The 27,707-nt window shown below is 40.4% G+C and overlaps 1 protein-coding gene across 4 annotated transcripts in view; it reads left to right on the forward strand.

Annotated features, from left to right (window-relative positions):
* Positions 1-27,707, forward strand: part of TRIQK (triple QxxK/R motif containing) — a 137,703-nt gene that overhangs the window by 54,011 nt on the left and 55,985 nt on the right. For 3 of the 4 annotated variants that reach the window (XM_056522331.1, XM_056522330.1, XM_056522333.1), the window contains exons 2-3: positions 607-662; positions 21,469-21,538. In XM_056522331.1, the coding sequence (XP_056378306.1) occupies positions 21,478-21,538 (61 nt within the window). In that variant the 5' untranslated portion in view covers positions 607-662; positions 21,469-21,477. Of the gene's footprint in view, positions 1-606; positions 663-6,498; positions 6,633-21,468; positions 21,539-27,707 lie in introns of those variants that run through there. The other variant, XM_056522332.1, reaches the window with a different exon arrangement.

The following is a 27,707-nucleotide window of genomic DNA, read 5'->3' on the forward strand; positions in this document are numbered from 1 at the left end:
ACTTCAGAAGCTCATAAGTACTGAAAGGATTAAGATTTTTTTATAGAAGTAATTTACAAATCTGTTTAACTTTCTGGAGCCAGTTGATTTATAAAAAAAAAGTATTTTCCTGGAATACCCCTTTAAGTCTCACATCCTACTGGGAGTTGTAGTTTTGCAGCAGCTGGAGGCATGCTGGTTGGAAAACACTGGCATGACATATCTAGCAAGACACAACGAATATATAATACGGTGTAAGCCACTGGGATGAGTTTGGTGCATGTCAGGCTCCCTGGTCGGTGTTTATGCTGTCTGAATATTACTCTAGATCAGTAAATCTGCCCCGTAGTGTATAAAGGCTGTTGATAGTTTTCCATCTGTTTCCAGCAGATTGACTTGATGTGACAGTAGTTCCACTTTATGTACAGTACTCCTCATTCTATTGTTGAATACTATTTAGTACAAATCTGTTTGCATAATGTTTATTTCCTGTCACAATGCCGGTGTAAACACCATATATGCCTGGAAAGTATTCGGAGAACGTAGGATTTGTGACACCTGACTGCTACTTTTTAAGTCTCACATCAATATATATATATTATAATTTATTTTATTTTTTTTTAATAGTGCTTTATGGATCGTTCCTTTATATAACCTGCGCTGAGGAAAGCAACACAATTTAGGTAAGTGCTTTAATTCTCTTTAATGTGTCTCAAATGTGCTGTAAAGTGTCTAAGGCAACTGTGAGCTCTGGTAAACATCAACTTCAAACTTTTCAAGCAAAGTGCCCAACTTTAGAATTTATTGCCTGAGTGTACATGTAAATACGTTTCCGGCTAGATTTTTTTTCAGCGTTGTCCATAAAGGAAATGCCAGCTTTCCTCTGTAGAATGTAGATACTCCATTGGGCGCTCGTTAGAGAAGTAACTTATGGTTATCTTCATAATCGATTAATATTTTGGGCAATTACACACATGACAATACCAAATATGTGCATTATTTATTTATTTATTTATTTATTTCCTTATCTTTTAAAGGGGTTAAAGCTCAAATCTCTCAGTTCCCTTTAAAACCTTTGGGACGGAAAGCAGGTAATGGTGGGTAGCGGTGGGGATTTTTGCAAGTGAGTACTTTTATCTGTTGTGCTGCTTACTTCCCCTGATTTCCTCTCCCTAACTGGGGGCGCGTCTCAACTCCTGCAGCAGGGATCCAAGTGACGTGCTGCGAGTACAGAAACTGAATATCAAATAAGCCTGTATGGGGACATATATGGGCTGGAATTATAAAGGCCAAATATAAGGTAAAAGCCACTATTTTTAAACCAACATATTTTAGAGAGAGTCTTAGAATCTATATCTGCAACATATCAATATTTTATGTTGGTGACAGTGCCTCTTTAGAGATAAAAAGACATTTTCTATAAATGCCATCTCTTAATTTAATTAAATTTTTTTCATTTTATAGATTTTTTTTTTCAACAAATTTTAAAATGGAACCACTAAAGCTTTGCCAGTCTAAAGTTTTGCCAGTCTCTGATTTTATGGGTTGGAGTTGTAGACTTGATCACTGAGGGTTCTGACCAATCCAAATTCTTAGGCCAGGTTTCCAGAATAAATTTTGGTGCATATTGTACACCAAAATAGTGCCTAAAAATGCATACAAATGCACACTTATGATTTCACACTGCATACAAATGCAGCTTAGGCTAAATTTGCACTGCTGTTTTGCATTGACACAATTTTCCTGCCTAACGAATAGGGGTGTGAATCGCCAATAATTTGGCGATTCGAATCGCGATACGAGGGTGGCGATTCGATATATCGCGATATATCGCGAGTCGCAGCTGAGAAAGAACAAGATCCCGCGAGAGTTGTCATGTGAGTGCGTACGTTCTCCTTCCTGTTTGTTCTGAGTCTGTAGTCTCGCGGTAGCAGCCTGCGAGTGGGACAGAGCTGATAACAGGTACACTGCCAACTAGTGGTCAGGAGTTTAAGTTTTATAAAAAAAAAATAAGACAGACAAATAGGACTGTAAATGAATGAAATACAGTAAATGTTAATTATAATAATTTATAAAAAAAAATCGATTCTCAGAATTTTAAAATCGATTCAGTATCGCGGAACAAAAAAATCGTGATAATCGCGCTAATCGATTTTTTTCTTACATCCCTACTAACGAACCCTAAATGGGTCGGAACGCAACTCACACCACCGGGTCCCACTGGATCCCAATGGGCTGGACTAAATTATTGGCACCCTTAACTTAATATTTGGTTGCACACCCTTTGGAAAAAATAACTGAAACCAGTCTCTTCCTATAACCAGCAATAAGCTTCTTACACCTCTCAGCCGGAATGTTTGACCACTCTTCCTTTGCAAACTGCTCCAGGTCTCTCTTATTGGAAGGCGCCTTTTCCCAACAGAAATTTTAAGATCTCTCCACAGGTATTCAATGGGATTTATATCTGGACTCATTGCTGGCCACTTCAGAACTCTCCAGTGCTTTGTTGCCATCCATTTCTGGGTGCTTTTTGACGTATGTTTGGGGTCATTGTCCTGCTAGAAGACCCAAGATCTCGGATGCAAACCCAGCTTTCTGGCACTGGGCTGTACAGTGCGACCCGAAATCCGTTGGTAATCCTTAGATTTCATTATGCCTTGCACACATTCAAGGCACCCAGTGCCAGAGGCAGCAAAACAACCTCAAAACATCATTGAACCTCTGCCATATATCACTGTAGGGGTACTGTGTTCTTTTCTTTGTAGGCCTCATTCTGTTTTTGGTAAAAAGCAGAATGATGTGCTTTACCAAAAAGCTCTATCTTGGTCTCCTCTGTCCACAAGACATTTTCCCAGAAGGATTTTGGCTTATGCAAGTTCATTTTGACAAAAGGTAGTCTCCTACCATAGTGTAATTTCATTTAAATGTCAACAGACAGTTCGCGCTGACATTGATTCTCCCTGAGCCTGCAGGACAGCTTGAATATCTTTGGAACTTGTTTGGGGCTGCTTATCCACCATCCGGACTATCCTGCGTTGACACCTTTCATCAATTTTTCTCATCCGTCCCTGCCCAGGGAGATTTGCTACAGTGCCATGGGATGCAAACTTCTTGATAATGTTGCACTCTGTGCACAAAGGCAAATCTAGATCTCTGGAGATGGACTTGTAACCTTGAGATTGTTGATATTTTTCCACAATTTGGGTTCTCAAGTCCTCAGACAGTTCTCTTCTCCTCTTTCAGTTGTCCATGCTTTGTGTGGCGCATACAGACACACCATGCAAATACTAAGTGAACTTCTCTCCTTTTTATCTGCTTTCAGGTGTGATTTTTATATTGCCCACACCTGTTACTTGCCCCAGGTGAGTTTGTGTCAAGCATGTGATGCTCCTTTAATCATATTTTTCCACAATTTTGAAAGGGTGCCAATAATTTTGTCCAGCCCATTTTTGGAGTTTGGTGTGACATTATATCCAATCTGCTTTTTTTCCTCCCTTTTTTTTTGGTTTAGATCCAATACACACAAAGGGAATAAACGTGTATAGCAAAACATTTGTTACTGCAATCCTTTTCTGTGAGAAAAAAATTTCTTGAAAAATGTCAGGGGTGCCAACATTTACGGCCATGACTGTGTGTGTGTGTGTGTGTGTATGCAAACTTGACAAGAAAGGAAAGTCCAGCACTGCAGGTCCAAAGCAAGGAAGCCGTTTTATTGTATAAGAACACACGGACACCAAACGTGGATCACAAGTGACGCGTTTCGGCGAGTTCTTTCGCCTTAGTCGCCTTAGTACGACTAAGGCGAAAGAACTCGCCGAAACGCGTCACTTGTGATCCACGTTTGGTGTCCGTGTGTTCTTATACAATAAAACAGCTTCCTTGCTTTGGACCTGCAGTGCTGGACTTTCCTTTCTTGTCAAGTTTGCATTTATACGTGGAGTTCACACGTTTCCGCGCACTGAGACGAGGAGTGGTGAGCTGGACACTGCGTGAGTGTGTGTGTGTGTGTGTGTGTGTGTGTGTGTGTGTATGTATGTATATATATATATATATATATATATATATATATATATATATATATATATTGTGTGTGTATAAATGGTCATGATTATATATGGTCACAGGCCAGGACAGCCAGCTGTGAGCATTGAAAATGCATTATTTAAAATTTGTCATTTTAATTGACAATATGACAATTTGTCATTTTAATAAAAAATTAAAAAAAATCATGTGTTGATATAAATTCCATGATTTGTAGCAATTCCAACATTATTGTCACTCTTTACTACATCTCATACATCCTTTATAACATAGTCTGTGTCCTAAGTCTCCAAACTGGTCTATGTCATAGGTCTCCAAACAGCAGACCTCCAGCTGCTACAAAACTACAACCCCCAGCATGCCCGGACAGCTGTTCGCTGTCCGGGAATGCCGGGGGTTGTAGTTTTGTAGCGGCTGGGGGGGTCCACATTTTGGAAACCTCTGGTCTATGTATAAAAACTGGAACTGTGACTTTGAAGCTGCCCAGATGTGTGTGATCTATCCTTGCATCGCCTTCTGTGTACACAGTACGTGAGTGTATGGTATTACATAATCCAGTCATTGAAAGAAACGGCTTGTGTATTTAGAGGAATCCTCTTCTTCTTCGAGAATGTGTTTTTAGAATCTTTCAGCATTGTTGGTCTCATCAGCGTTTACACGGACTTAAGAAGCGACGCTGATGAGCCAGGTGTTACTCCTAAACATAGCCATATATGAAGAACTCTGCCAGGGGTCCAAGAATCCAAAGCACTTGTGTTTTGCCACAGAGTATATACACTGTGCACCGAGCTATCTACACACTGGCCTTGCTTTTTTTCCATAGATGGAGAGAATGTGCCAAGTACTGAGCTTCCCGGAGATCAAAGTCACTGACCGTCGCACGAATAGACAAATTGTTCCCTATGTTAACTGTGTGCGATGTGACGTTTCGAAAGACTGGGAGCAGCTAAGGATTCACCCTGTATGATAGGTGGATCTGCCGTAACGGTCGGTAAAATAAATAGACAGCTATTTATAATATTTTTCTTTATTTAACAGAAGAACAACATATTTTGGACGGAGGTAAAACTGAATACAGTGAAACCCTGTGAGGCGACCACCCAAACTGCAGCATAGATAGGGTGATCCTCTCCAAGAAGAGGGCCCAAATGCATAGAATTCCAAAAACTCACATTAAAATGAGGTCTAGACTGTACTACTTGATGTATGTTCCTTATTATAGGGGCAGATAAGTTCTGCTATGTCTGAACACCCCCTAAGTGAAACGTGCTTACTCTATGTATACATTTTAAACCTCTTTCACACCACACTGTATGTTTATGATGGAGGTACACGTTTCTGTACACATACAATATAGGGTTGACATAGGTACCAAAGCTGTAATATACAACCTATATCCCACTGGAATAGCTGTATTACAAATACTGACTACAGCACCTTTTGTGGTTTTACGGAGTTCATTTAAAGCTTTGATGCATCACAGAGGTGTGAGAGCTATAGATTGTTTGGGGTTTTGATGTTCAGACCTCCTTACCGATCAGATGAAGCCATATACTGAAGCTGTATGTTTGTGTGTGTTTCGCAGAGCTAAGTGTGTACGTCGATCACAGCTGAGTGTGTAGGGCTTTGTGTATAGGGCTTTAGTGCAGGCTGTGTGTGTGTTCAGCAGAGCTGAATGTGTGTAGAGTTAAGCTGTGTGTGTGTGTGTTTAGCATAGCTGTGATGGACACATACACACGTTCAGCTATGCTAAACACACACAGCTTAGCCCTTTACACAAAGCCCTACACACATTCAGCTCTGCTGAACACACACACAGCTTGTACTAAAGCCCTACACACTCAGCTGTGATCGACACACAATTTCAGCTCTGCTGAACACACACAAACTCAGCTCTGATGAACACATACAGCTTACCACTAAAGCCCTATAAACAAAGCCCTATACACTTAGCTGTGATTTACACATACACACATTCAGCTAAGTGTATAGGGCTTTAGTAGTAAGCTGTGTGTGTTCAGCAGAGCTGAGTGTGTGTGTCGATCACAGCTGTGTGTGTAGGGCTTTGTGTCTAGGACTTTAGTGTAAGCTGTGTGTGTGTTCAGCAGAGCTGAATGTGTGTAGGGCTTTGTGTAAAGGGCTAAGCTCTGTATGTGTGTTTAGCATAGCTGAATGTGTGTATGTGTCCATCACAGCTAAGTGTATAGGGCTTTTTTTTTTATAGGGCTTTAGTAGTAAGCTGTGTGTGTTCAGCAGAGCTGAATGTGTGTAGGGCTTTGTGTGAAGGGCTAAGCTGTATGTGTGAGAATAGTGGAGATATGTATGTAGTTGTGTTTTCTTCTGCTCTGTGTATCTCCGAGGTCAACAGAGAGGAAAGCTGTAGGGGAAGACTGCAGCTGATTGGCTGCTCCTATCAACCTGGCAACGAAGGGACAGCATTTTTACAGCAGTGAGGGTAAACATCATTACTGCCTGGGAACACCCACAGAGTTTAGGAGAACAGCAGAAGCCTATACAGGAAATAGAAGGTGCTTACAGCACAGAAAAAAAAAGAATATGCTGGACATGATCAGGGACCATTACCAAGTATGTTTTTGGCTCCATGATAACAGGTACGCTTTAAGTTAGGCCTCTGACTGCCTGAGATAGCCAAGCACTGTGTTTTGGTGGTTGTCACAGAGAATAAATGGAGTAACAATGTGGACATGTAAGACTGCGACTATTCCGATTAGATACTTGGGTCCCCATTCTCTAATTGACAGGGAAGGGGGGGGGGGGGGGTCCCAGCTGTCAGACCCCTTACAGTCAGTCACATACTCCTATCCTATGGATAGGGGCAAATTGTTATGGTGGGGCAAGACCTTAAAGGGGTACTCTGCTGCTCAGAGTTTGGAACAAACTGTTCCGAATGCTGGAGTTGGTGCAGGGAGCTCGCTGGGAGCTATGACGTCACAAGCTCCCGGCACCGCTCCAGCGTTTGCAACAGTTTGTTCCAAATGCTGAGCGGCGGAGTACCCCTTTAAAAATGTTTTGTCCTGCAAAAGAGAAACAAAAAAAAATATATATTTGTTTTTTAAGGTGGGGGGGGGGGGGTCCGGGTGCTGATGGCATATCATCAGTATAGGCTGTAAACACTACACCCCTGCAGGTCAGCTGTTTGTGGCAGTGGTGCTCATGCAAGTGCTGACGACCCGATCAGTGGTCGTACTAGACCCTCAGTTTCAATCCCCTTTATTATTAAACCCTGATTTTAAATTTGTAGCTATCCTATATTTATTTATTTATTAAATCACAACTTGCAATTTATCTGAAGATGATCTATTACACTTTCTTCTGTATTTTTATTTTTGCTTCTATATGATTAAAACCCTACTGACCACTACAGCTTGTAGACTAATTGAGTAGATCGCGCTGCCTATGCCAGGCTGGACCAGTCTGCTGGGATTCTTGCATCTACCTTTTGTGCCTCTGGGTTAATGATTTTCATTTCCAGGCCTGCAGCTGCCCACATAACCAACAGTTGTGATGAGGAGAAGTGCTAATGAATCTCACCCTAGAGACTGCACAAGTTACCTCTATGACCGTCCGGGGCTCAGCTGGCATGTTCACATAGTGTTTCTACATGGAGATTATGCCTGGGGTAATAGAAATCAATGTCCTCTCAGTTGTCAGGGAGCAGGAACCCTGGAGAGTCATAACATATTGATGAACTGATCAGCATTTCAGGATTAGGAGGAGAGTGATTAATAATCAAACTGTTCCTCATAAAGCAGAAAGTCATGCACGGTGGGGCATAGCCTATTGAAAGTTTGTAAGCTGTGTAAAACTGCCGCCCAGGACCATGCATGATGCTAATCTTTTGTTTAATGTATATCTTACATTTTTATCCTAATAAAGTAAGTAGGTTGAGTGTTTAAAAAACGTGTTCTGTTTTTTGTATAGATAGCCTTTTAATATTTTTACAATACGGAACCAAAAACAAGAAAAATTGCTAAAAAAATTGTCTATATTGGACATGTGTATTTTATCATATTTTCATACAGAAATATAAATAAGTTTTAGGATTGTTAAAATCTCTTATTACCATTTCTCATCTTCACTAACCTCTACCCCTTTAGTTATGAGGCCCACATCCATGTTAGATTGTTGGCTGTTCCCACTGATGTGTGAGGGCAGCAAAAAGATAGTGTTCTGGCCTTAGATATCCAAATCCCAATCTTGAACTGTACTGTACTTGAAAAATATTGCCACATATTCCCTGGATGTCACATATAGTAATACCCTATGGAACTTCATGGTATTTTGCTGAACACGTACAAGAGCTTTTGAGATATGATGACATTTTACTTTGCAAGGACAGCGTACCTTACCTTGATAAATATACCATATTCAGGGAATTCTTTTACCCTTTTTTTAAGAACTTTGTTGGATAATCTTTTGGAATTTATAACCTCTGAGAAAGATACAGTATCTCACATATGAGTCCCTCACATTTTTGTAAATATTTTATTATCTTTTCATGTGACAATACTGAAGAAATGATGATCTGCTACAATATAAAGTAGTGAGTGCACAGCCTGTATAACAGTGTTTAATGTCGTGTCCCCTCAAAATAACTCATCATACAGCCATTAATGTCTAAACCTTGGCAAAAGAAAAAGTGAGTACACCCCTGGATGTATGAATGCTGCCAGCATTGCTGCAAAGGTTAAAGGAGTAGAGGGTCAGCCTGTTAGTGCTCAGACCATATGCCGCACACTGCATCAAATTGGTCTGCATGGCTGTCGTCCCAGAAGGAAGCCTCTTCTAAAGATGATGCTCAAAGTCAACAAACAGTTTGCTGAACACAAGCAGACTAAGGGCATGGATTACTGGAACCATGTTCTGTGGTCCGATGAGATAAAGATAAACGTATTTGGTTCAGATAGTGTCAAGCGTGTGTCGCGGCATCCAGGTGAGAAATACAAAGGGTAATACAAAGCAAGTGTGTCTTGCTTACAGTAAAGCATATTGGTGTTAGTGTCATGGTGCAGCGTTCTGGCTCTCCCATAGAGCTACATTGAGGGGGTTTGTTGGTCGCCGCTTTGTGCGGTGGTGGAGACCCGTTCAGGAGGAGAGCTAGGACCCAGTACAGGACATAGCGGGGGACCTAGAGGTTGAACCCCCCCCCCCCACAATCTGACACTTATCCCCTATCTTTAGATTGGGGGATACGTTTTTGTATCCCAGAGTACTCCTTTAAGGCAGTGCTAGAAAAAAATGGAGGCTGTACAAAATATTGACACTTTGCGCCCAATTTGGACATTTCCATGTAAGGCTGGGTTCACACCTCGTTTTGTACTTAAGGCTCCCGTATATGGCTGGGAGGGGGCAGGGCTTAATCGCGGCGCCCGCACTCAGCCGTATAGGGGAACCGTATTTAATGCATGTCAATGAGCCGACCGGAGTGAACCGCAGCCTCCGGTCGGCTGCGTTTTCAGCCGTATGCGGTTTCCTGACCGTAGGCAAAAACGTGGTCGACCACGTTTTTGCCTGCGGTCGGGAAACCGCATACGGCCGAAAACACAGCCGACCGGAGGCTACGGTTCACTCCGGTCGGCTCATTGACTTGCATTAAATACGGTTCCCCTATACGGCTGAGTGCAGGCGCCGCGATTAAGCACCGCCCACCCCTCCTCCCAGCCGTATACGGGAGCCATAAGTACAAAACGAGGTGTGAACCCAGCCTTACCTGCCTCCTTTCACTCTGTGGTTTAATGCAGGGTAACCAGCTGTCAGATGCTCTTCAGTTTCAAAAAGGTTAATTAACGAAGCGGGGGCCGTCACGCCCTCTCTATATATAATCTCTATGGAAGAGCCAAAGATAGCCAAACGGCTCTCCCGTAGAGTTATGTGGTTCATTAGCTGTAGCAAAAGTCTTTCTAAGTTTTAAAGGACATTTGCAACAAAAGATAACTTATCCCCTATCCACAGATAAGGGATAAGTGTCTGATCGGGGGAGGGTTGTCTGACCGCAGGGCCCCCCCACGATCTCCTGCACGGGCCCCCTTCCATGTCCCTTCCCCATTAAGTTCTATGAGAGTGGCGGGAAGGCACGAGATACATGGATGAGGCGTGTCAGCTGCAGCTGGCACGTTGCCCCGTGCAGGAGATCTCGGGGGGTCCTGTGGATAGGGGATAAGTTGTCTTTTGCTGATGTACTTTAGGACATACAATTTCTTTCAACAGTTTAGAAAGGCCTATGATTTTCTGAAATTGTCAGTATCATGAATAATCACTTCTCTCTCTGTTAAATACGCCATATTGTCTATGAATAACCACCTGACTGCTGAGAAAAGGCAATCAGTGGCGCACAGAGGCTCTCAGGCTTCCATTTACTGTAAAGGTGTGATGGGAGGGTTTATTTTTCCCCTATAAACTGCAGCTTTAACTATTTTTTGTCATCATTTTAAACATACTGATTGTTGTCTTAGCTGGTCATACATACGAGGGTATAATCGTGGGCAATACTTTCCCCTCAGCAATGTACCAGGCTAAACTAGTAGATTAAAGGGTTTATCTGGGTACTAATTATTTATGTAAATACGGCCATGCTACGCTAAAAAGGGTTTTTCTTTTTGAAGTTTTTCTGTCATTTAAAAAAAAAAAAACAGTTTTCCTCCTCTTAGTAAAATGGTGAGACCAACATCTAGCATTGAACTGATTTTTTATTTACATTTTTCAGTTACCAACTTCTATTTTTTTCTGTGGCTTCAAACCTTCTGAACTCTAGTGGTGGCACACAACTTTTATAATGCCGGAGCACATGGGACTGCCTATGTACCAGGTCTAACCTGGCTTACATTTCTTCTACAACTTACACTTGCTTGCAGGTGTAAATTTGATGCAGGGAAGGCCATGCCCTCCTTCACCCTGTGCTGCACCTCCTGCATGCCCACTTAGTGAGCGCAGACCCTGCAAAGAGTCGCACATTTTTGTTGCAGGAATTTTGTCCAGTCTAGCAGTTGGCTCAACAGGCTAAGGTTTAAGGCCATCTTTATCTCTCAGCTTAAAGGAAGTATATTGTTGTCCATTGCTGTAATTCTTTAAATGCAAGGTTTTTCTTTTACTCTTACTTTCCATATGATGGATAGTATTTTTAGCTTGCACTTTGTCTTTCTTGTAGTGTCCTACTGGATTTCTGTTGTATCGTTGTAGAGGACTCAGCTGTTCTTAACATTTGAGCTTTGTGACCCTATAACCTCCTGTCCTTAAATTCCGATCGACTGTAGGATCCTTAAAGAAAATGAAGACCAAAGGTGTAAGACTGTGATGGAAATAGGAAGGGGAATGAAAAAATGCTGATCTACAACCTGGGCCAAGGTGCTGATGCATCCAGTCTCTGTGGTACTAGGAAACATTGATTTCTGTCATTTTACGCATTTGGTAAAACTGCCTTCTTGATTTATTACCTCTTTGGAAAACTGCTGCTGCTACTTTATTTTGTAGGATTTTGTATCATCTTAGTGTTTTCTAGCATTAAATATTTAGCTTACAGTAGCTTACATTCATATTTTGATTGTTAAAAATACCCTTGGCACCATGTTTCAGTGGTTGCGTTTAAAGTAGACATCTACTTTTTTTTGAGTCAAAGTAAATCTAGGCCAACAATTCCCTTTGACTTTAGTTACAAAAAACATCTTTTTAGGCTAAGTTAACATCACCAGTGACCTGTCATGTTCAGGGTCCATTTTGTATTTTCTTCAAACTGACCCTAAATGGAGCGGAGCACAACTGACACCGACAGTTCCCATTGTCTTAATTGGAGGATCCCATTGACTTCCTTTTTTTAGGGGAGTTGTGCTGAGAAAAGTACCGGACATGCATGATTTTTTTTTCTATGCCCAACTCTGGTCTTTTCTTGATGGAGCTGTGGATGTGGTTGGCGATTTGGATGCAAGTGGAGTGCAGAACATGATTTGATGAGTTTGACAACAGTTGAAAAAAAAAATTAAGTAAGAGTGAATAGGGGAGCACTTACTGCTATTGGCATCTTTATATTCTCGTCACATTGAGCAGACTCGTGGGGAGGCGTTCACAGATGCGCTAGGGCGCTGAGCACCCCAGCCCGTCTGTCAACGCCTCGCTGGGAGTCCGCTCAATGTGTCCAGAATATAAAAGATGCCATTGACGGTGAGTGCTCCCCTATTAACTCTTTTTACCAATTCAATGTTTTACCATCTGGGAACCCTTGGACACTTTTCAACCACCATAACCCTAATTTTCATTGCTTCTTATTGTTTTGCAAAGACATTTCATACTTTTAGTCTTAAGCTGGCTGTGCGCATTAGATTCATTGTGGGTACATCTAATTTGTATGTGGGTCTGACTGTGACAGAAGAAGCAGAGAATGTAGGGACATATGGGATTTCAACATACTCGATCCTTTTGCTCTCGGGAGATATGCCAAAGTTGAAGGTATCCAGTAGCAGCGTAACTTAACTTAAATATATATATATATATATATATATATATATATATATATATTATAAATATTTTTTTTAATTTTTTAAAATTTTATTTTTATTTTAACTCTGCACTTAATATAATCGTTTACCCAACTAATGGTACATGTATGTGGGGACCATCAGGACAGATATTAGTCAAATCAACAAGCCTTTGAATGAGGACTATCGGAAATGTTGTGCCAGCTTTTATACTATATTTTGTAGTAGATACAGCACACTCTGATAGCGTGGGTGCTAGGTTAGGGTCCCAAACCGTATGAATTAGAAAACAACTAAGCACACCACTCGCGGTGAAATAAGAGGAAGTTTTATTTTAGCAATCCAATTAAACAAAGTGACGTTTTGGTCAATTAAGACCTTCCTCAGACCGGATTGCTGCGGAGGAGCAGGGTATATCGTATATCAGATACCGTGGTAGGAGCTTTTATACTATATTCTAGCTTGGAGTTGTCGGATGTCATCTAAGTGTCTGCGCAGGTTAAGTAGTTTGCTATCCCTTCTGTTGTTAGAGATAGATATTCCTGTTTTCTGGACAATCAAGGAGCCCTAGAATACAATCATAATTCCTTGTTTGTTTTTTGTTTCATATTGTTTGAAACCTTATGTTGTGGTTTGTTTTCTGGATGTATGATAATGAATTCTATGCGACATTATTATCCGTATTATATGTCCTGTATATCACATGCCGCTTTGAATTGGTTTTGTCTTAAACATTGTTTATTTGCCGTCTATTTCTGACGGTTTTATAATCTTTCCTCACACTTGTTTGTGTCCTACAGTTCAGGCTGCTCATTTTCCACCATTTCTTATTATTCAGTCGACATTTATTTTCTAGTCAAATTGTTCATTTGACAAGGAATCAAAGGCAGTACAAATAATAAAAGATGTGTTTTTAATTCCACCCGTCACATATGTTCACAGCAGGACTGGTAAGACTAAAAAAAAAAAAAAAATAAATAAAAAAAAAAAGACTTCATTCAAGTAGCGCACACCCGACGGTAGCTCATTTCCATTGAAGAGTATTAAAATAGACACATTTGGCATGCCACATTATCAGGCAATGTACTTTACTAAATAACACATTTTATAAAGGTTATTGTAAATGTGCAATGTAATTGGCGACAAATGATCTTGTGCTGTAACTGAGGACACAGCCGGGTTATTGTAACCGGCCGTATTAATACAACATTTATCTTTAATTCATGACTTCTATCTGTCATTTCCTAAAACCAGTTGCGGTGGGGACTGCATTACCTTTTGATATTTTTCAGTCCGATATTAAAGGGGAACTCCGGTGGAATTTTTTTTTTTTTTCAAATCAACTGGTGCAAGAAAGTTAAACAGGTTTGTAGATCACTTTTATTTAAAAATCTTAACCCTTCTAGTACTTATCAGCTTCTATATACTACAGAGAAATTTGTGAAGTTCTTTCCAGCCTGACAACAGTGCTCTCTACTGACACCTCTGTCTGTGTCAGGAACTGCCCAGTAGGAGAGGTTTTCTATGGGGATATGATTCTAATCTGCACAGTTCTGACACGGACAGAGGTGTCAGCAGAGAGCACTGTGGTCAGACTGGAAAGAAATTCACACATTTCTCTGTTTTATACAGCAGCTAATAAGTACTGGAAGGATTAAGATTTTTTAATGGAAGTAGTTTACAAATCTGTTTAACTTTCAGGCACCAGTTGATTTGAAAACATTTGTTTTCTACTTCTTTCCACCGGAGTTCCCCTTTAAAACAGAAGAATGTCCGATTTAACCTCTGTGAGCAGAATACTAAATCTGTGAATAAAAAAATAAATATATATATACACACACTAGCTGAGTACGCGGCATTGCCCAGTTTTTCCTTCCTCATCCTTGTTGGGGAGGAAAATCGGCAAACAAGGAAGCTTTTGTCTTCATATCCCGTCTCCATATCCGACCTCCTATACCATCCTCATATCTCGTATCCCGTCCTCCTATCCCGACCTCCTCTTTGTGATATGGGGTGTGGCTTGCAAGCCAGTTTGACACATTGACCAGGAGATGTGGATTGTTTTCCACTGGAGTACCCCTTTAAAAATGTTTTTACTTTGCCCTAATTTATTTATATCTGTACAGCACACATGTGGCCAAAATGTGGGCACCAATCATCACACATGTTTGCCGGCAAACCTGTGCTTTGATGGGCTGCTACATTTTAGCCCCATTAGGGCTTTCCTTTAAGAATTATGGAGGCCACTGTGCTCTTGGGTACTCAGTGCTGCTTAATTTATTATATTCATTTTACCCTTCTCTAGATTTGTGGCTCCACACAATCCTGTCTCTGAGCTCTACAGGCAGTTATTTTCTCCTCAAAGCTTGCTTTTTTGCTATAATATTCATTGTCAGCAGTGAGGCCTTAGATAGAGAGGGCTGTCTCTTTCCAAATCCTGCCCAATCAGAGGAATTTACCAAAGGTGACTCCAATCAAGGTGTAGGAAAATCTCATGATCCTCAAATGGGAGGAGCCAGGGCGAAGTGTTCTAGCAATGGGTCTGAATACGTATGTTCCTGCAGAATTTTATTTTTTATTTTTTAATGAAGATTCTCTTCACATTCTTGATTTTGGGTTGTTAAAGGGGTACTCCACTGTAAACAGTTTTTTTTAAATCAACTGGTGCCAGAAAGTTAAACAAATTTTGTAAATTACTTCTATTTAAAAAATCTTAATCCTTCCAGTACTAATCAGCTGCTGTATGCTTCAGAGAAAATTATTTTCTTTTGGAATTCCCTTTCTGTCTGACCACAGTGCTCTCTACTGGCACCTCTGTCCATGTCAGGAACTGTCCAGAGGAGGGTTAGGTTTGCTATGGGGATTTGTTTCTACTCTGGACAGTTCCTAAAAAGGACAGAGATGTCAGCAGAGAGCACGGTAGTCAGACAGAACAATTCAAAAAGAGAAGAACTTCCTGTGGAACATATAGCAGCTAAGTACTGGAAGGATTAAAGGAGTATTCCAGGCAAAAACTTTTTTATATATATCGACTGGCTCCAGAAAGTTAAACAGATTTGTAAATTACTTCTATTAAAATATCTTAATCCTTTCAGTACTTATGAGCTTCTGAAGTTAAGATTTTTTAATAGAAGTAATTTACAAATCTGTTTAACTTTCTGGAGCCAGTTGAGATATATATATAAAAAAGTTTTTGCCTGGATAACCCCTTTATGATTTTTTAATAGAAGTAATTTATAAATCTGTTTAACTTTCTGGCACCAGTTGATTAAAAAAAAAAAAATATATATATATATGTATATATATATATATATATATATATATATATATATATATATATATATATTTATATATATATATATATATTTATTTAAATATATATTTTCCAGTGGAGTACCCCTTTAAGTGCAGAGTGTTGTTTTAAAACATTTTTTTTTTTTTTACTTTTATTTTAGCACAAGGTCACAACAAAATGTGAAAGGGTCTGAAGACTTTCTGAATGCATTATGTGTGTATTTATATATTTTGTTTTATTAGCTAAAGATAAAAGATAGATAATATAAAGATTTACAATCAATTGTTACATGCCATGAAAATAAACTGATTACAATTTACAAGTAATAAACCCTTTTTTTTATGCTTTTGCCTGTGATATTTAATCCATTATAGTAACTCACATCCGTTCCAGCAGCAGGATTAATAAGTAATAAACAGCATCTCAGCCTAATCCATATTCTCACTTAAGTTTCAGTGACAAGCGTCCTCCTCGGGGAGGCACACGTTCTGTCTGAGGTTAGGTGATGAGCCGCGCTCCCCGAGGACGGCCATTGTGAAAACAATCTTGATTTTGTACATGCTAATCTAATCTCCATTTCTCCATCTATCATGGCGCATTCCAAACTGTGGCTGATCTTTTATGCAAATAGCTGGCTTATTAGGCATTGTGACTGTATGTGCTAATGTCTCGGCTGGAATCTTATGGGATTTTTTTTAATTTTTTTTATCCACTGTCAAAGCTATAAAAATGAGTGATGATAACTACATAGCTTTGAAGAACAAAGAAAAGTAACAGCATTTTATCGGTGTCAGATGTCTTAGATCCTGACAGCATGATGGTTACCGATGAACAAGGCTGCTGATTTTAGGTGAAGTAGCTAGTGTAACAGATATACATTTATTTGAAAAAATGAAAAAAAAAATAATAATAATAATAAAAAAAACACACTTTCCTCCCCACTCAAAGCATTTTATTGCCAGGACTAAAATTATAGTCTAAGATTCTTTCAGTAGCGGTATTTTGTAATAAATGGTTATCAGGCAATGCCAGTGGCAGCTAATGGGATTATTCAGCAGGCAACATGAGCAATCGTAGAGTTTTAGAAGAGTGAATCCTCCTTATTTAACCTCACGCTGCACCGTGTTATAATTCTCTTCATTTCACTGCTAATCTATAATGCCATTAGGTAAAGTTTCCTTAAAATATATTATCTTACAAAATATTATATTCTGATCCAGTCTGTCATAAAGAGTATGGCTATTATTTTTGGTTAACGTGACTGTAGGAGTATTGATCATATATAACATTGGGAACAATTACACCCCATGTTCCAAGACATTATATGATAGAATCATACATTTAATAATGCCTGGTGCATTTATCTGGCAGAGGGTTTTCTGTTTTTAAAGGTATTTTTCAGTAAGATTTTCTTAAGTGTATTTTTTTACCATAAATAGATATTGAAATCTTATGTCATTTAGAACAGTATACAGTATAAAATATGTTGGAGAGGCTCTTGTTAGACTAGCAACCTGTGGACTCGAGCTACCCAAAGGGCACCTATACACACGGTGTCGAACAATAGGCAGATTAAAAGAAGAAATTGGGGCTTAGGGACATGAATATTGAACCAAATAGTATTTATTAATGTTTAAAAAGTATTAAAGTAATATATTAATCAGTGTTATGTGCTGTGACTCACAGGGCACTTGTGAGTCAACGGGGACACAAGATAGCAATATAAAATAAAAATATATATAAAATATATAATGGAAAAAAAAGGGCTAATAAAATAGGGCTAATAAAATAAAATAATAAAATGTGGCCACACACTATAATAAATAAAACCTGGATAAAATACTGCACAGTATATTGTGCTTTTTGTTCTGTTTTAGAGTGTTTACTCTTATCATGCGACTCAGTTCAGTAAGCCAGTAATGTCCAGGTATGGGGACAAGTCTATGACTCCCTGATTCGGGAGAGTGGAAGGATGCAAAGTCTCTGTGCAAGGTTATTAGTTGTACTGCAATATTAGGGAACACTTGTGCAGGTAAGGTGGATGGTACCTTGAGATGTGTGTCGGTTGTAGTCCACGTTCCGGTGTTTCCTGGCAGGGAGCACGCTGCTAGAGACTCGGCAGTCTCCTTGATTCGCAGCACGAGCAGCAGTGGGCTCCAGTTGTGTGGACTGCAGCGCTTCTCCTGGATTCAGCAGTAGCAGATCCTGGCGGTGTCCTCGTGTTTGAGGTAGCGCGCGTTGTCACAGGTTGATCTCAAAGGTTGATGGCAGGTCTCAATATTGTAGGTAGTGGTGGTCACTGGGTTAATAAGTAGCTTTGCGTGTTTCAGGACCTCCTCAGGTCCTTTCTTCAGCAGCTAGGTATACAGTATATGTTAAAAATGATTTTCTGTTAAATATTGCAGTGAACGCCATAATATAAATGGGTAAAAAAAAATTATTTAATGTATAACTTGTATAAGAAGACAGGAAATATTTTGTTTGCTAGCAAAATAAAACATGCTTCTAATTCCCAAAAATCTCATGTGTAATGCTCACAAACATTAATTTGTAAAATCTACCATAGAGGAAGTTTCTTTTAAACCATCCTATTATAAATTGCTTTGTGCAGTAGTAGTAGTAGTAGTAGTAGTAGTAAGAAGAATAATCATAAGAATACTACTCCCAATAATTATAATCTGTCTGTCTGTCTATCTATATATCGTTCTATAATCTGTGTGTGTATGTAAATGGGTGTGGGTAGGCCTGTGTGTATGTTCCAGCATCAATTCCAAACGGCTGAAGATATTTTGATGAAACTTACTACATGTTACTTTTTATATGTCAACTAAAAATATAGCAGAGTTAAATTAACCATAACCTGCCCCCATTTGCGATTGTCTGGGTTCCTGTCTAAAGTCCTATTCAAGTGTATGAGATTTCCAGTACCTTTCTCTGCAAGTTCTGGTCTTAAAGCTTAAAAGCCGCACCCCACCAGCAGGCCATGCTTCTCCCACAAGCCGCACCCCACCCGCAGGCCATGCATCTCCCACAAGCTGCACCCCACCCACCGGCCATGCCTCTCCTACAAGCCGCACCCCACCCGCAGGCCATGCCTCTCCCACAAGCCGCACCCCACCCGCAGGCCATGCATCTCCCACAAGTATTTTATGGCAGCAGTTGCCACTGTATAGATATGCCCATACTATTTACTCAATATACCTTTTGTTAAACTTTTTTTTTTTTTTTTATAAATCTTTTGGCAGAGGAAAAGCAAAGTTTTAATAGGATTTACCACAAACCAATGTCAGGCATTGCAATTTTAGATTCTCGTTCTTGTCCTCCTAACCATTAAAAGGAAAAAAAGTGAGGATATTAAAAAATCTACCCTCTATTTGATCATTCCCTGTAGTGTGAAATGTAATAAAATAAGGTAGATTTTTTTAATTAAAATTTTCTGATTCTATGCCAAGTTATTTATATAGAAGTATAACGAAAAGACACACATCCATCAAATTCAACCACAGGGAAATGGATTAAGGAAAGGGGTATGAATGGATGAATGGAGGGGTACTTAATTCTATATTTCTGCATATGCATTAATGTTTTTATTATTCTAAAAATGTATCTAACTCTGTTTTGAAGCCCACAACTATTTTTGTTGTGACCAGTTCCTCAGATAGACAGTTCCACAGATTCAGTCCTTATGGTAAATAAGGCTTGAAAACATGAAGCCATTCAAGATAGTGTGAGAGATATCATAGTAAAGCAGAAACACATGACAATAGCTGTTTGCTAGTCTGCTTGTAGACAAAGGCATAAAAATTAAGGACACGGCTTCATACGATTGGTTGCTACCAGTGTGAACGTAAAAAATATTAGGAGATGTATATACAAAATTATCAGTTACCATCAACTGCAATATGTCCTATGCTGTATACATGCTGTTTTACAGTGATCAATATGTACAGTGGGGATCAAAAGTTTGGGCACCCCAGGTAGTGCATAAAGAAGCCAAGGAAAGATGAAAAAATCTTCAAAAGGCATCGAATTACAGATTAGACATTCTTATAATATGTCAACAAAAAATTGATTTTATTTCCATCATTTACACTTTCAAAATAACAGAACAAAAAAAAATGGCATCTGCAAAAGTTTGGGCACCCTGCAGAATTTATAGTATCCACTGCCCCCTTTGCAAAGCTGAGACCTGCCAGTGTCATGGATTGTTCTCAATCATCTGGGAAGACCAGGTGATGTCAATCTCAAAGGTTTTAAATGCCCAGACTCATCTGACCTTGCCCCAACAATCAGTACCATGGGTTCTTCTAAGCAGTTATCTAGAAATCTGAAACTGAAAATAGTTGACGCTCACAAAGCTGAGGAAGGCTATAAGAAGATAGCAAAATGTTTTCAGATGTCAATATCCTCTGTTTGGAATGTAATTAAGAAATGGCAGTCATCAGGAACAGTGGAAGTTAAAGCAAGATCTGGAAGACCAAGACAAATATCAGACAGAACAGCTCGCAGGATTGTGAGAAAAACAATTCAAAACCCACGTTTGACTGCACAATCCCTCCAGAAAGATCTGGCAGACACTGGAGTTGTGGTAGACTATTCCACTATAAAGAGATACTTGTACAAATATGGTCTTCATGGAAGAGTCATCAGAAGAAAACCTCTTCTACACAAAAATCGGCGTTTGAACTTTGCAAATGAACATATAGACAAGCCTGATGCATTTTGGAAACAAGTTCTGTGGACCGATGAGGTTAAAATTGAACTTTTTTCCAGAATGAGCAAAGGTACGTTTGGAGAAGAAGTGGAACAGAATTTAATGAAAAGCACCTCTGTCCAACTGTTAAGTGGATCAATCATGCTTTGTGGTTGTATTGCAGTCAGTGGCACAGGGAACATCTCACGAGTAGAAGGAAAAATGGATTCAATAAAATTTCAGCAAATTTTGAATGCTAACTTGCCATCTGTGAAAAAGTTGAAGTTAAAGAGAGGGTGGCTTCTACAAATGGATAATGATCCTAAACACACCTCGAAATCCATGGGGGATTACATCAAGAGGCGTAAACTGAAGGTTTTGCCATGGCCTTCACAATCTCCTGACCTCAACATAATTAAAAATCTATGGATAGACCTTAAAAGAGCAGTGCGTGACAGACAGCCCAGAAATCTCAAAGAACTGGAAGACTTTTGTAAGGAAGAATGGGCAAAGATACCTCAAACAAGAATTAAAAGACTCTTGGCTGGCTACAAAAAGCATTTACAAGCTCTGATACTTGTCAAAGGGGGCAGTACAAGATATTAACTCTGCAGGGTGCCCAAACTTTGCAGACGCCATTTTTTTGTTTTCTGTTATTTTGAAAGTGTAAATGATGGAAATAAAATCTAACATTGTTGACATATTAGAAGAATGTCTAATCTGTAATTTGATGCCTTTTGGAGATTTTTCAATCTTTCATCCGCTTCTTTATGCACATTAATACAATTTTTTTACCTGGGCAGCCCAAACTTTTGATCCCCACTGTATAATGCACTACGGTCCCATTGATGACCCTTTTACGAGCTGTCATCAGGGTGATATTGCAAGTTTGTTCTTCATTTTTATTGAGCATATAATGCTGCTGTATGATTCTGCCCTGCTTTATATTAACTCTTTATACTTTTTTGTTACAGAGGGTAAAAATGGGCCGGAAAGATGCTTCAGCAACAAAAGCACCGGTGGAACAATATCGTAAGCAAATAGGTGAGTCCTTTAATGTCTAGATGAGCCAACCTCTTTTATAGGATTGTTTCACTATTGTGGGTATATATTGTATAAATAAAAAGACATGCTGTTAAAAAATTACCCAGTGATAAACTATAAAAAATTTCTTACCTATTATTGCACCACCTCCACCTGGTGTTCAGACTGTGTAGCAGTGTGCACGTCCAGAGATAGAGGACACACGTGCTCAGTCACTTCCCCCACATGTCCCTGCATGGTGATTCTCTGTTCACTGCAAAGCAGCCAAAAAAAATAGCTTCTTGCCTGCTTGTTAGGGAAGTATTGGAGCCTCTGACATAGCATAGACGACGTCTTCTGCGCAGAGGATGTAAGAAAGGACTGTAATGCAGTGCAATCATTTTGGGGTGTCATCCACAATGGAAGTAGCCTGAGGGCTTACCTCTTCTTCCATGGCTTCCGTGGATCTGTATTTGATTGAGCCTGCCTGGAGCGGGCTCAACCAAATGAGCACAGATCACAAGGATAAATGGAGTTCAATAGAACTGCATTAATCTGTATGAGGAATCTAATAATTCCTTCTTAAAGTCCCCAAAGTATTAAAAAAATATATTTTTATAAAAAAAAAAAAATTGAATGGAAGTTTAAAAACCCCACATTATCTCCTTCCATATTAAAAGTTCACATCACCCCCCTTTTCCCATATAAAAATTTGGTATTGGCACATGTGTAATTGTCTGAACTATTAAAATATAACATTATATATCCTACACAGTCAATGGCGATAACATAAAAAAAATACCAAACTGGAGAATTTCATTTTTTTAATTTTTTTTTTTAACAACATCATATCCCAGACAAAAAATAAGTAAAAAGCGATCAAAAAGTTTGATTAATACCAAAATGGTCCAAATACAAACAGCAAATTACAGCTCAAAAAATTTGACCTTCTACAGCCCAGTATATGGAAAAATAAAAATGTTATAGGGGTAAGGAAAAAAAAGTTGGCAAAATTGCTTTATTTTTTTGCTTCCCCCCCCCCCCCCCCCCCCCCCCAATTTCACCTCACAATTTTTTTTTTTTTATTTTTTTTTTTTTTCGGAGCATAAGTTATGGAGGAAAAAAGAAAAGTGCAAAAAATAAATAAACAAAAGACCTTATTTATATACTATTTTGGTTGAAATTATTGTGTACCAGGACAAGTGGATTTTGATGAGGGACAAGTAGATTGTGCTCTGCTTTAGTCCCTTGGACAAGTATTTTTTTTTTATTTTTTTTTAATTTCGACACCCCTGAGAGCAGTGGTTTCAAACTGTGGTCCTCCAGATGTTGCAAAGCTTCAACTCCCAGCATGCCGGACAGCCAACGGCTGTCCGGGCATGCTGGGAGTAGAAGCTTTGCAACATCTGGAACGCCACAGTTTGAGACCACTGCTATAGAGCAGTTTATAAAGTGTGTGTGTGTGGGGGTGGGGGGGGATTTGTCATTCAAATATTTTGATACGAAGCGACAGTCCATCTTCTGAAAGCAGTTGCCCCCAAGTCTATGTATATATGGATATGATTAGCATTCCTGTAGAAATACAGCACTATTTTACCATATTGTTAGTTAAGGATTGTTGCTTTCTTAACTCTCCTAGCTGTTTTATGTTCGGCACATGAAAGAAGCCTGAAAAGTTCACATCCAGGAAAACAAATACATTATGCAGTCATATTTTTTCCCCCATAAATTCGCATTATACTGTATGACCTGCAGTCTTGCCTAGACCTTCAAACAATTCTCTCAAGACCAAGAAAAAAAATGATTTTTATTTATTTCTGTACACGCTACAGAATTTATAACTAAATTGGAGCTTCGAAAAACGATTTGCTGAAATAAAAGGATAAAAAAAATGCTTGAAAAAAAACTTGGAATACTGAAGTAGCGATGGAATTTTTATAAAGCAGATAATGTCTTTTTTTTCTTGATTTTATTTAAATTGACCTTGGCAAATATTTAACTCCTTAACGACCACGGACGTATATTTACTTGCCGGCTCCCGTTATGTGAAGCGTGCTCAGGAGCTGAGCGCGCTTCACACCTGCTGGGTCCTGGTTGCTATCAGCGAACAGGACACGTGGCTATTCCCAGACATCGCCAATCGGGCTGATATCCGGTATTAACCCTTAAGACGCCACAATCAAAGTTGATCATGGCGTCTAAACTGGGAGAGAAATCACTGCCAGTTAGCTCAGCGGAACTGTTCCGCTGTTCCTCCCATACGTTCCCAGGCTCAGCCCCAGCTCTGTTCCTCTAATGCGCATGTCGTTCCCAGCACAGAAGCTGGTTGAAACATGCCCCCTCCATTCATCTCTATGGGAGAGGCGGAGGATGAATGGAGGGGCGTTTTTCGACCAGCTTCCATGCTGGGTGTGAAGCATCATTTACAGGAGCAGAGTCGGGGCTCCATACACGGGGGTCCCAGCGGTTGACAAAAATGTGTCCTCCATGCACAACGCGGAGGTGGCCTTACTTCGGATAGGACCCTAACAGGCTATAAATTTACGATAATATGCTACAGATGTGTTGCAGATTTTTTGGTGAAGATTGTACAAAATCCACAGCAAATTGTAGCAAGATGCAACTGAATGGGATTTTATGAAGTCCTTATGTGATACAAATATTTTACTCTGATAAAATATACTCTAATTTGATGTGTATTGTAATAACCATGTAGTAACCATGAACAGACAAGCACACCACTGAATACGGATAAAGTCTGGCTATAAGTTAAAGGGTTACTACGCTGCTCAGCGTTTGGAACAAACTGTTCCGAATGCTGGAGACAGTGCCGGGAGCTCGTGACGCCATAGTCCAACCCCCTCATGATGTCACATCCCGCCCCCTCAATGCAAGTCTATGGGAGGGGGCAAGACGCCCCCTCCCATACACTTGCATTGAGGGGGCGTGATGTCATGAGGGGGCAGGGCTATGATGTCACGAGCTTCCGCCTCCAGCGTTCGGAACAGTTTGTTCCAAATGCTGAGCAGTGGAGTACCCCTTTGAAATGTTTAGCACTTGAACCAGTTGAAGCGGTCATAACAGGAGGTGAGGTTGGGCAGACAGCGAGCTACATGAACCAAGAGGGGAACGTGAAGCCCAAAATCAAGTGTATTAGACAAGGACTGTTAAACAACATGCTTGACAGCAATATTTATTGACCAGAGACTTTAAAAAAAAGTGGTAGGTAAAAGCTGCACATCTATGATGGAGGAAAGCAACAATAACACTTCAACTGGTTTTATAGCAAAAAGAAAGAAATGGCAATTTTTTTCAGGTATACAAAGTCCTCTCACTTCTGGTCCTGAACATGACCATTGTTAGCTTGTTGGTGCTACAATAAATGAAGGCGTAAAAAACTAGTTACAGTTGCTCGTATCATCGAGTGAGGCCAATGAAGGACCAACTATCAAAGGAGACAAAAGACTTGCAGTTGGATAGAATAATATAAAGAGGTTTCAAAAGCTATGAAATAATCAGAACAGTCTAGAACGATGTAAGTAACGGACTGGCTGCAAAATGCAAACAAATGGCTGGATGACCTTGGATATAGGGGCTGAATTGCTGACTGCTGATTCAGCTTTTTATCTTTCAGTTGTGTGCAACCACATACATCTGCTCATACGTCAACTCGGATGTCCAGTGCTCACAATACTGGATGCACATACACCACCATTTATACCTTGCCAGAAGGACCTCTTAGATTTGTAGGGGTCTAAGGACCAGTCCAGCATATCAAACGTGGCATGAACATAACCGGAGCTTTCTCTCTGGGCATATTGCCTAACCCCATAAAGAAGAACTCCAGCCGAAATTAACTTGTTTGCGTTGAGAGGCACTGATTGTTGTCCATCTCCATGTATTTGTGCAGGAAGCTATTGCTTATTTGTCTTGCAGGCTCAGGGGTGTGGAAATAAAAAATAAAAAAAACTACTTGTCCAAGGGACTAAAGCGGAACACAATCTACTTGTCCCCCAAGAAAATCCACTTGTCCTGGTAGATAAAATAATTTCAACCAAAATAGTCTGATCCCCCCCCCCACTAGACCACCAGGGATGGATATAAGATCCTTTAGACACTGCTGTCATCTTTGACAGTGGTAATCTAATGATCTAATAGCGGCCACAGCGATCGCAGTATGCCAGACTATTAGCAGCGGGAGAGCTGTAGCTCCTCTTACGCCCGAGGCAGCCCAGAAAAGTCTAGATGTAACTTTTTGATCACATTATAAAAATTTTCTCATATGAAGTGACCAAAAATGAGCAATTCTGGACTATTCTTTACATTTACACCGTTCACCATACGGTTTAGTTAACATTATATTTTAATAGTCTGGACATTTCCACATGCAGCGATACCACTTATGTTTATTTTTGTACATTATTTTTATTTAAAGAAAATTGGAAACTTTTATTAGGAAAGGGGCTTATTCACATATATACGCACTTTTTAAAAATATTTTACTCACTATTTTTCAGTCTTCATGGGGACTTATGTGTTACTGGGGGGGGGGGGGGGGGGTGTTCTGCTTCTCCAGTTTGTGGTGCATTTTGTGTCAGAAAATGCTGGAAGCTGCATTTAGTTACTAGATAACTACAACACCCAGCATGCCCTGATACAGCCTATGGTTGTGTGGGTGTTGCAGCATGTTGCACTGTATAGTAGTACAGTTAAGGTTATTGTGTAACATGCTGGGAGTTGTAGTTTTGGTTCGTGTCAGCTGCAGAGCCATAGGCTGTCAAGGAATACTGGGAATTGCAGTTAGTAACTACAACACCCAGCATGCCCTGATGCAGCCTATGGCTCTGCAGCTGACAAGAACCAAAACTACAACTCCCAGCATGTTACACTTTATAGTTCTACAGTTTAGGTTACGGTGCTTCATGCTGGAAGTTGTAGTTTTGGTTCGGGTGTGTTTGCGTGCATCCGTGGGGCTCTTGGTCGGCGGGTGAGTATGAAGGGTGGGATTCAGTGGGTGCAATTTAGTGCAGGTGGCCAGAAACCACTAAAAATAAATAAAATTAGATGGCACAACTGGCGGCAGCGGCAGTGCCACCCCCCCGCCCGAATGCCCGATGTGACAGTCCACCCCTATACAATACATTCATGCATACACATATCATACATACACTGGCCACTGCCCCCATATCATATATACACACACCTCCGCCACTGCCCCCCCCACATCATACATTACATACACACATCACAGATACATCATACACATATACACTCACACCATACATATACACCATACATATGCACACATCATACATACACCGCTGACCCCCCACATCATACATTATATACACAGACATCACACACAGACATCATACACACATCACACAGACAGACATCATACACACATTATACATTACATACACACATCACACATAGACAAACATAATACACATATCACACATCCACTCACACCATACATATGCAACCACCCTTCCTTCCGCCGCCGCCTGCATTCTCTGCCTCCTCACCTGAGCCGGCCATGAGTGGACATCATAGCTGTAGTCACACCGCCGTGTGAGGTTACATGGCTTCGAAAATCTCACCTCACACCGGGCGTCCTCTCTCCCCTCCCCCCTGCTCTGTGTTTTCCCCGTGCAAACATGCAGCCTACCCGTGGTGGATTAGGTCCTGTGGAGACAGAGCAGGGGGAGGGGGAGGGATAGAGCTGTGTGCGGGGGAGGGGAGAGCTGTGTACCAAGCTGTATAAGTCCTTTCTCTCACCCTGCTGTGTCTTCTTGTGTAATGTTCAGCTGCGTCCTCCATCCTCTGGGAGGGGAGATAAGGGGGCGTGGCTTAATTATGTAATGCAAACGTGCGACCTCGGGCTCTGTGCAGCCGGGTTAGTGTCACTTTCGCTTCAGACGTGGCGGTCAGCTTTGATCGCCGCGTCTGAAGGGTTAATACAGGGCATCACCGCGATCGGTGATGTCCTGTATTAGCCGCGGGTCCCGGCCGTTGATAGCCGCAGGGACCGCCGTGATAGGTGTGTATTCACCGTATAAGACGTATAAACTTCCCCAAAACTGGGGGGGGGGGGGGGGGGGGGAGAAAAAGTGCGTCTTATACGGCGAAAAATACGGTAACTTATCCCCAGGGTGCCAGCGCTCGGACCAACCAACCCCACTGTGAT

Source organism: Hyla sarda, chromosome 5, assembly GCF_029499605.1.
Source record: "Hyla sarda isolate aHylSar1 chromosome 5, aHylSar1.hap1, whole genome shotgun sequence".
Lineage (NCBI taxonomy): Eukaryota > Metazoa > Chordata > Amphibia > Anura > Hylidae > Hyla > Hyla sarda.